Here is an 8,290-nt window from a genome sequence, read left to right as displayed (position 1 = left end):
TGGACGCCATTTTGAATTTGCTGAATTCAAACTTGAAAAATTCCGCCTGAACAATAGGTAAACAACAAATGCATAACATTAAAATGTGCGCAACGGTCTTTTAGCTCCTTTTGCAGAATAAATGATTTTTCTTCCGCTCCATTGTCCAAATTTATGTACTAACCCCTATTTTTCATGGAAACTCACAAAAAATAATGCAATGTTCAATAATTGCTCTTCTTTTCAATGCAAATGTCGTTATTACTCCCATTTTAAACAACAGCTTCCACTGTTATAAACAAATGACGAATAAGTTATATTTCAGCACGGCTAACAGTTTATTTTTTTCCACTGTCAGTTAAATACACTTTTGTAATTGTAGGAACCCAATGTTCACTACAGGAAAGCGGCAACAAGTAAAACTAGAGATGCGCTGAACTGCAAACGTCTTTTATTACATGAACAACGATTCACTGAAATCAAATGCGTAAATCCGCTAAGTAAACCAAAATAACAACTGAATCACAAAGGATAAGAAAGCTAAATGAAAACCGATCGATACTTACAAGTTTTTCGTGCCTTGTTCCGCTAATAGGAAATGAAATCCTGCTCGACACTAACAATGAACTTCGAACACACTAAAACGAACTCAAAAGCAGACCATGTGCTTTTGAAACTTGATATTTACCGCGACTGCAGAATGCATGATCAGCGGCACGCGTCATAAATGAAACACTGAAATGTCCACTTCTTAAATGTCTCTATTCGAATCATTCCTAAAACAAGACCAAGTCGTTACATGCTCCCCCCCAAAGACTCTCGTAGTCTTTAGGTATTTGACTCGTTTGATAGCAGAAAGAATGTCAATGATTCCAAATTCCTGGATCTTAAGAAAAAGGTCAATCGACAGTTCAATAACTAATCGCACAAGTTCAGGTTTTTTTTCTTCTCCATGGACTCCTCAATGGACTTCAATAGCTCCTTTCCAGAAGGCAGAGTTTGCGGATATCTCTCCTGAAGACACCTCTTGAACTTTTCACCAGAACTTGTCGCACCACACCATCAGAATCTGGGAAGGTCTCTTGAACTAGCGCTTTGGGCCACTGTCCTCGGGAGAGGTTTGCATCCTTCATGATGACCAAGTCTCCGACCTTGAAGTTTCGCCTCTGCTTCAGCCACTTTTGGCGTTCCTGCAACAAGGGAAGATATTCTTTAACCCAGCGGGCCCAAAACTCATTCGCCAAAATGTGCACATGTTTCCATCTTGCTTGAAACTTGTCGGAGTATTCCAGTTTACGAGGAGCTGAACACGGATTCGGGCGCAACAGCAGTATGTGGTTAGGGGTCAAGGCCTCTAAATCGTCGGGGTCGCTAGACACACGAGTGATCGGTCGACTATTCAGGATCTTCTCGACTTCTGTCAGGAATGTCGTTAGGGTCTGCTCATTGACAAGGTGCTCACCAATCATGGCGTGGAGAATCCTTCGAACGGAGCGAATGAGCCGCTCCCAAACACCTCCTTGGTGGCTTGCCGCCGGGGGATTGAAATACCACTGTATATTCTCCTGAAGCAGCTCACGTCCTACTCTTTCTTGGTCCCAGGTCTTCAACGCATTCAAAACATCGGTTTCTGCTCCCCTGAAGTTTGTGCCATTGTCACTGTAAATAACCCTGGGTGGACCTCGTCTCCCGACAAATCTTGTTACTGCTTGAATGAAGCTGTCCGTCGTTAAATCATTCGCAAGCTCGATGTGGACGGCTCTATACCTAAGGCAGGTAAAGATGCAACCATAGCGCTTGTGGAGTTTGGGATTCTTTCTCACAGATCTGGTAAGTGGTCCTGCATGGACGTAGAGTGGTCCAAAATAATCTATTCCAACAGCAGCAAACGGGTAGATTAACTGGTAGCTGTCTGAAGAAACTCTCACCACTGGGAGTGGTGCTGTAATCTGCTCTCCCACTGTAGCATTCTGGCGCTTACATTCATGGCATTGCCGCAGGACACGTCGGATAGACGAAACACCACTCACAATCCAGAAACGCTGTCTTATCTCCGCTAGTACTTGGTGTGGACCTACATGACCATTAGCATGGTGGTAATGGAGGATGATCATCTCTGTTACACGGTGCTTCCCAGGTAATATCATTGGGTGTTTTACATCATAGCTGAGGTCTGCACGGTCTAGTCTTCCTCCAACTCGCAAGACTCCTTGATTCACGAATGGTTTCAACTTGGCGAGAGGACCTTTGCACGGATTTGGGTTGGACAACTCTTCAGGAAAGGTCTGAATCTGGACGTTCCTTACGATAATTCTCTCTGCTTTTTCTACATCTAACAATAGGAGGTGGGGAACCTTCTCCTCTGGGTTCACAAGCGAAACAGTGGCTGCCACTGGCTTCGTTCGCAACTGCAACAGCTTACGGGCTCCTCGAATGATCCAAGCCACCACTCTTCTTAACTTCTCCCATGTTGAGAATCTTTCAAATAAAGTGCCCCAGAAGTCTTCTTTCTCGGCACATGCATTAACGGTGATCTTCTCTTTCTTGACTCCCTCATCTTGGTCTGATAGTTCTTGATGGAGATCAGCGGGTTGCTGCGGCCACTCCTTTTGATCTTTCCACAGAAAATCTGGGCCATGTTTCCACACTTCTAACTTCTTGGTTTCGGAGGCCTTTATTCCTCTCGAGGCCAAATCAGCCGGGTTAGCTTCTGACCTAACGTGACGCCATTGTGAGGGCCTTGATCCTTCTCTGATGACAGCAACACGATTGGCGACGAAGGTGACAAATCTTTTCGTCTCATTGAATATGTACCTTAGGACAATCATTGAATCGGTCCAGAAGGTGACGCTGTGGATCTTGATGCGACCTTCCAACTCTCGCATAATGAGCTTGTCCATCTTGATCAACAAGGTGGCAGCGGTCAACTCCATCTTAGGCACGCTGATACCACTCCTTACAGGCCTCACTCGCGACTTGCCCATGAGGAAACTGTTGTGGATGCTCCCTTCATTGTTAACGAAACGCAGGTAAGTTACTGTCCCATATCCATGTCCTTCAGAAGCGTCTGCGAAGTGATGGAGTTCAGCTCTTTCTACTTCTCCAAAGTCTCGGGGAGTAAAGGATCGAGGGATACTGTAACCGGTGAGGCTTGCGAGTCCTTCCTTCCAATCTCTCCACTTCACTGCTAGTTCATCAGGGAGCCTGTCATTCCAGTCATACTTTAATCTGCATAGCTCTTGGTTGATCTCTCTTCCAGGCAGGATTAGGGGACCAACCAAACCAAGGGGATCATAAATTGTTGCAATCGACGACAGGACGCCTTTCCGGGTCCCTGGATGGGATTTATCACTAACAACTAGGTTGAAGGTGTCTGCCTCCATGTCCCAATGGATTCCTAGGGCTCGGTCCATGGGTAGACTGTTGAGATTGATATCTAAGTCCTTGACAGCTGGTGCTCGATGTTCAGGTGGGAATGCATTTAGGACTTCGCGCTCATTGGACATAACTTTGGTCAGCTGGAATCCTCCTTTCGCTAGCAGTTCCTGTAGCTCCTTTGTAGTTTCCACTGCCTGGCCGGTCGTTTCGAAGGACTTGAGCAGGTCATCGACATAAAAGTCTCTCATGACTGCGTCAATGGTCTGAGAGGAGAAACCTTCGCTGTAATCGGCAGCTGTTCGCCGTAATGCGTAACCACAAATGCTGGGTGATGAGGTAGCCCCAAAGATATGGACTAGCATCTGAAAGGTCTTCGGGTCCTTCGTCAAATCTCCATCCGGCCACCACAGATAGCAAAGAGCGCCCCGGTCTTCAGGAGACACAAACACCTGATGGAACATCCGCTTAATGTCAGCTGCCACGGCTACACTGTTAACTCTGAATCGCAGAATGACTCCTATAAGTGAGCTTGTGTTCTCTGGTCCCTGCAACAACTGATTGTTCAACGAGACACCGCTGGACTTGCAGGCACAATCGAATACCACTCTCGGCTCTTCAGGTTTTCTCGGGTGCCAAACAGCGTGATGCGGTAGGTACCAAATGGGTTTGAGGGAAGAAATTTCTTCATCAGGGACTTGACGTGAAGATCCTTCTTCTTGGTATTTCTGGATAACGCTTGCATATTGCTTGTGGAACTCAGGGTCTCTTTCCATTCTCTTTTTCAGCCAATACAATCTCTTCTTTGCCACTGGTAGACTATCAGGTAAGCAGGGAGGACTATACCGGAATGGCAGCTTGAGCTGATAATGTCCATTAACAAGGACCGCTGATTGATCCATAATCTGCTTCGCTCTTTGGTCTTCCAACGACAAACTCTCTTCAACATCCACAAGGGTATCTTTGAACTCGGTATTGTACAAACGTTCCAATTGCTGACTTAACATCTCTTCATGATCACTCCTTACGAAATTGACATGGATGCCATTGCAGTTGGGTTCACCCATTGGGCCATACACCGTCCAACCTAAGGGAGTATTTACGGCATAGGGCTGGCCCCGAGCTCCTCTTCTGATTTCAGAATTATCATCGATAATATCCGGTCGGTCGCTGCCAATAAGGATGGAGACTCGATGCCCTTCTATTTCGGGAAGACTGACGCCATCAAGGTGTGGCCATTTTGTCAATTCTCTATTGTTGGCGAAATGTCTCTCTCCAATGGGTAGGCTCTCCATTGTCAGAACCCGATCGAGTGTGAACTTCGTTTTCCCGTCAAGTGCTTCTATATCCAAGCGGGCTTGGTGACCACGTTCCTTCCCTTCATAATTGACTGTTGAAAGGGTAAAATCAGTAGGCTCACGTTCAAGGCTTAATTCTTCTACAAGACTTTCTAAGCAGAGTGTAGTGTCTGATCCGCTGTCTAGGAAGGCGTATGTTGTTAGCTGCTTGTTCCCACCTGGCCCACTGACTCTTACTGGGACGACCTTGAAGCAGACCCTCGGTCGACTGCTGGTTGAGGCTTCCCTTGGAGCAGAATCTCTGGATACGGCAAAGGTACTGGATTCGATAACCGGGGGATGGTTGGATTCAGTGAGTGTCGCAGCTGTTCTACCAACTGAACTTTGGCCACGAATGACTGGTTGCTGATTTGCACTTTCTTGTTCTACTACACGGTCGTCAGTCTCTTCGCGGTCTGGCGGGTGAAGAAGGAAATGGTGCTTCTTTCCACAACCCGATTTCCGACAAGAAAATCCCTTCGAACAAGATCTTGAGAAGTGTCCATACGAAAGGCAACTTCCACACAGCTTCTTCTGTCGTACAGTTCGCGACCGATCTTCGTAAGATGCATTCTTAAAGGTCTCACACTGCCAAATTGCATGCGGTCCGGAACATTGATAACACTTCAAGGTGGCTAAGCCAGTACCAGCAGACCTTCTGTTTCCTCTGCTCTGGGTAGCTAGGGTTGTAGCCTTAAATGGCAGATCTTGTTTGTCTTTGTTTCCATGTCTTCTTTCCCTTTCATGCTGAGGCAGTGACGACTTCAGTTCCTGGCCAAAACGGTTGTTTAAGCGATCTGCTCGTTTCTGTATGAAATTCACAAAATCAGAAAAGTAAACTTGTCCCTTAGAACAAATTAGGTCTCCAGCAACGTCTGTCCATTTCCGCTTCAAGCCCTCATCAGGTAACTTTTTCATCAGCATAAGAATCGTATCTTCATTGTCGAGGCGGCTTACGTAAAGTGGTCCCATACTCGTTAACACTCGTTTGGTATCTTCAAGTTTTCTCGCAAAATCCATCAGACTAGCGGCATCAACTCTTCTAAGGTTGTATTCTCTTAACCTTTTCATGTGTGCATCAGCCACCATGTGAGGCTGTCCAAAATTCTTTGACAGAGTTTTCCACGCTTCACCATACCTCTGACCAGTAGGAAGGTTGACGCAGCTTTTTATAGCCTCTCGCGCCTTTCCAACACACTGCGCGAGTAGACGGGTCAATCTTTGCGAATCATCGGGCACCTGACTCTCAATGTGGTCGCAGAAATTGGCAACAAATTCTCCATACTCGGAAGGGTCTCCCCCAAACTTCATCAACTCAATTTTCGGTAGAGTGGGACCTTGTTTAAGTGCCTCTGCGATTGCTTGCCATGGCGCTTTATCTGCAAGTTTTACTGACGGGGGGTGTGGCACTTGGCTGGCTGGTTGCTGTGTAAGGTGCTGAAGTGTTTGTAACAACACTTGCTCAAGCTGAGTGTGACTTGGCTGAGGGGTTTGAAGCTCACTTTTAAATTTATCGGTGGGCGAACTCTTCTCATCCTTGGTCACAAACGGTTTGAATTCATCTACATCTACTCTTACTGAAGACTTTTGCCTGGTCTCTTTCGGCTGAGAAGCAGGGTTGGGAAGTGGTACGTATGGGGGATCCATGTCACTCTGAGAAAACGTCGATACCGACGACACCTCATGCTCAGCTTCCAAAGCCTTAGTTCTGGTTGCTTGTACATCAGATGGGGGTTGCGGGATAAGGTGTGTGTCTTGTGGTAAACTGAAAGGCCTTAGTGGTGTGTGAGGGATCAACTCTGGATTTAATGGTGGAATTATCTCACTTACAGTTTCGTCGTCCGAGCGCTCGGTCTGCAATTCCTCTTTCTCAATCTCGAGGTCCACAGTAGCCTTCTTTAGTTCCATTTCCACCTGCATCCTTTCAATTTTCCTTGCCATCTCAGCCTTGTTTCGTTCCCTTTCCTTAGCGATTTCAAGCTCTCTCTTCTGAAACTCAGCTTCTTCCTCTTCCAAGCGACGCTCCAGGCTCTGCCTTTGTTCAAGTGCTTCCACCTTCAGCCGTGCTTCTTCAAGCAATCTTCGCTTCTCTCTTACGCTACTCGAACTGGTACGGGAACTCTTCCCGGTTTTACTCGACCGATGTGATTTGCGATCAGACTTGGACCTTCCTTTCGTGTCGTTTTTAGCCTTATATTTCCACGCGCTGAGCTCTACCTCGAGGCGGAATTTGCACTCTTTTTCATTCTCGTAACTTTCGTTCGCCATAGTTCTCATTCGTTCATTATCTTCAAAACTTAAGTAGGTTTCGTGGGAGTCTACAAACTTGTGGAATGCACGCTCGTAATCTTCGACACCTTTCATCACTTCGTGTTCGCTCGCATGTTCAGACAGAAGTCCTTGTACAAATTTCAACCTCCTTCTCACGTACCCCAAATGTCCCGCTCTTTTTGCCTTTAAATCAATAGCTCTTTCGATTCGAACTTCCTCCGAATCCATAACTTTCGACGGAACCCTCTGCCTCGAGGTAAGATTACTTTCTAAACCCGCAGTTTCGGATGGTGGAACATAATTAGCTGTTGTTTCGACGCGAGGATCTTCGCTCGACGATATTTCCTCTTGAACTTGTCGGAGCGACGTACCTTTCGCTCCATCTGGCATCTCGTGATCTTGCGACGCCATAGAAAAACTTTGAATAATGTAGGAACCCAATGTTCACTACAGGAAAGCGGCAACAAGTAAAACTAGAGATGCGCTGAACTGCAAACGTCTTTTATTACATGAACAACGATTCACTGAAATCAAATGCGTAAATCCGCTAAGTAAACCAAAATAACAACTGAATCACAAAGGATAAGAAAGCTAAATGAAAACCGATCGATACTTACAAGTTTTTCGTGCCTTGTTCCGCTAATAGGAAATGAAATCCTGCTCGACACTAACAATGAACTTCGAACACACTAAAACGAACTCAAAAGCAGACCATGTGCTTTTGAAACTTGATATTTACCGCGACTGCAGAATGCATGATCAGCGGCACGCGTCATAAATGAAACACTGAAATGTCCACTTCTTAAATGTCTCTATTCGAATCATTCCTAAAACAAGACCAAGTCGTTACAGTAATTGCAAATATTATGGGCACGCAAAACGCGATGTTTTCCCCTTGTATTTTCAATTCTAATCAACAATGATTTAGATAAACATATACAGGCAAAAACTAACGATAGATAAATCCGACGTTTCGGCGACATCTTGGCGCCATTGTCAAGGGAAACTAATTAAATATGCGATTTCAAGGGTAACTAAGAGTTCAGAGTTTCTAATTTGCATAAGTTAGACAAAGACTTTAGCGCGAACTGAGTCTGATTGTACATTTAAACACGGTCGTAATTGTTTAATGAGTAACATCTCATTAATGAGACAATCAAACTTGTTGTGGCATTTTTTTCAACACGCTAAAACAATTGCGAAGGTCATCCGGAATCCTGCCTGCGTGTCTACTATCATAGTGATTGCGTACTGACGAGGTCTTGCTTCTATGTCCATCAACGCGTACGAACAGATGGCCACGGGTGTAACCGACATAACCAGCATCG

At 45.6% G+C, this 8,290-nt stretch overlaps 1 protein-coding gene across 2 annotated transcripts; it reads right to left on the bottom strand.

The window, feature by feature from the left end:
• Positions 1-413: 413 nt before the first annotated feature.
• On the bottom strand, positions 414-7,810 carry LOC110068448 (uncharacterized). 2 transcript variants are annotated; one of them, XM_020775825.2, is made up of 2 exons: positions 1,442-7,810; positions 959-1,169 (listed from the first exon to the last, which is right to left on the bottom strand). In XM_020775825.2, exons 1-2 carry the CDS (start codon positions 7,371-7,373, stop codon positions 1,042-1,044), a joined length of 6,060 nt encoding a protein of 2,019 aa, XP_020631484.2. In that variant the 5' UTR covers positions 7,374-7,810; the 3' UTR covers positions 959-1,041. The 2 variants fall into 2 exon arrangements, with proteins under 2 accessions (XP_089150067.1, XP_020631484.2); XM_089293941.1 differs by having other exon boundaries at positions 414-7,810.
• Between the last annotated feature and the right edge of the window lie 480 nt (positions 7,811-8,290).

The sequence above is a fragment of the Orbicella faveolata genome, unplaced genomic scaffold (assembly GCF_042242905.1).
Source record: "Orbicella faveolata isolate gen_17 unplaced genomic scaffold, um_ofav_v1 contig_25, whole genome shotgun sequence".
Lineage (NCBI taxonomy): Eukaryota > Metazoa > Cnidaria > Anthozoa > Scleractinia > Merulinidae > Orbicella > Orbicella faveolata.
This window is presented reverse-complemented; position numbering and strand designations above follow the sequence as displayed.

Excerpts from the sequence above, each read along its gene's own strand:
- LOC110068448 (XM_089293941.1), bottom strand. The coding sequence starts at position 7,373 with ATGGCGTCGCAAGATCACGAGATGCCAGATGGAGCGAAAGGTACGTCG.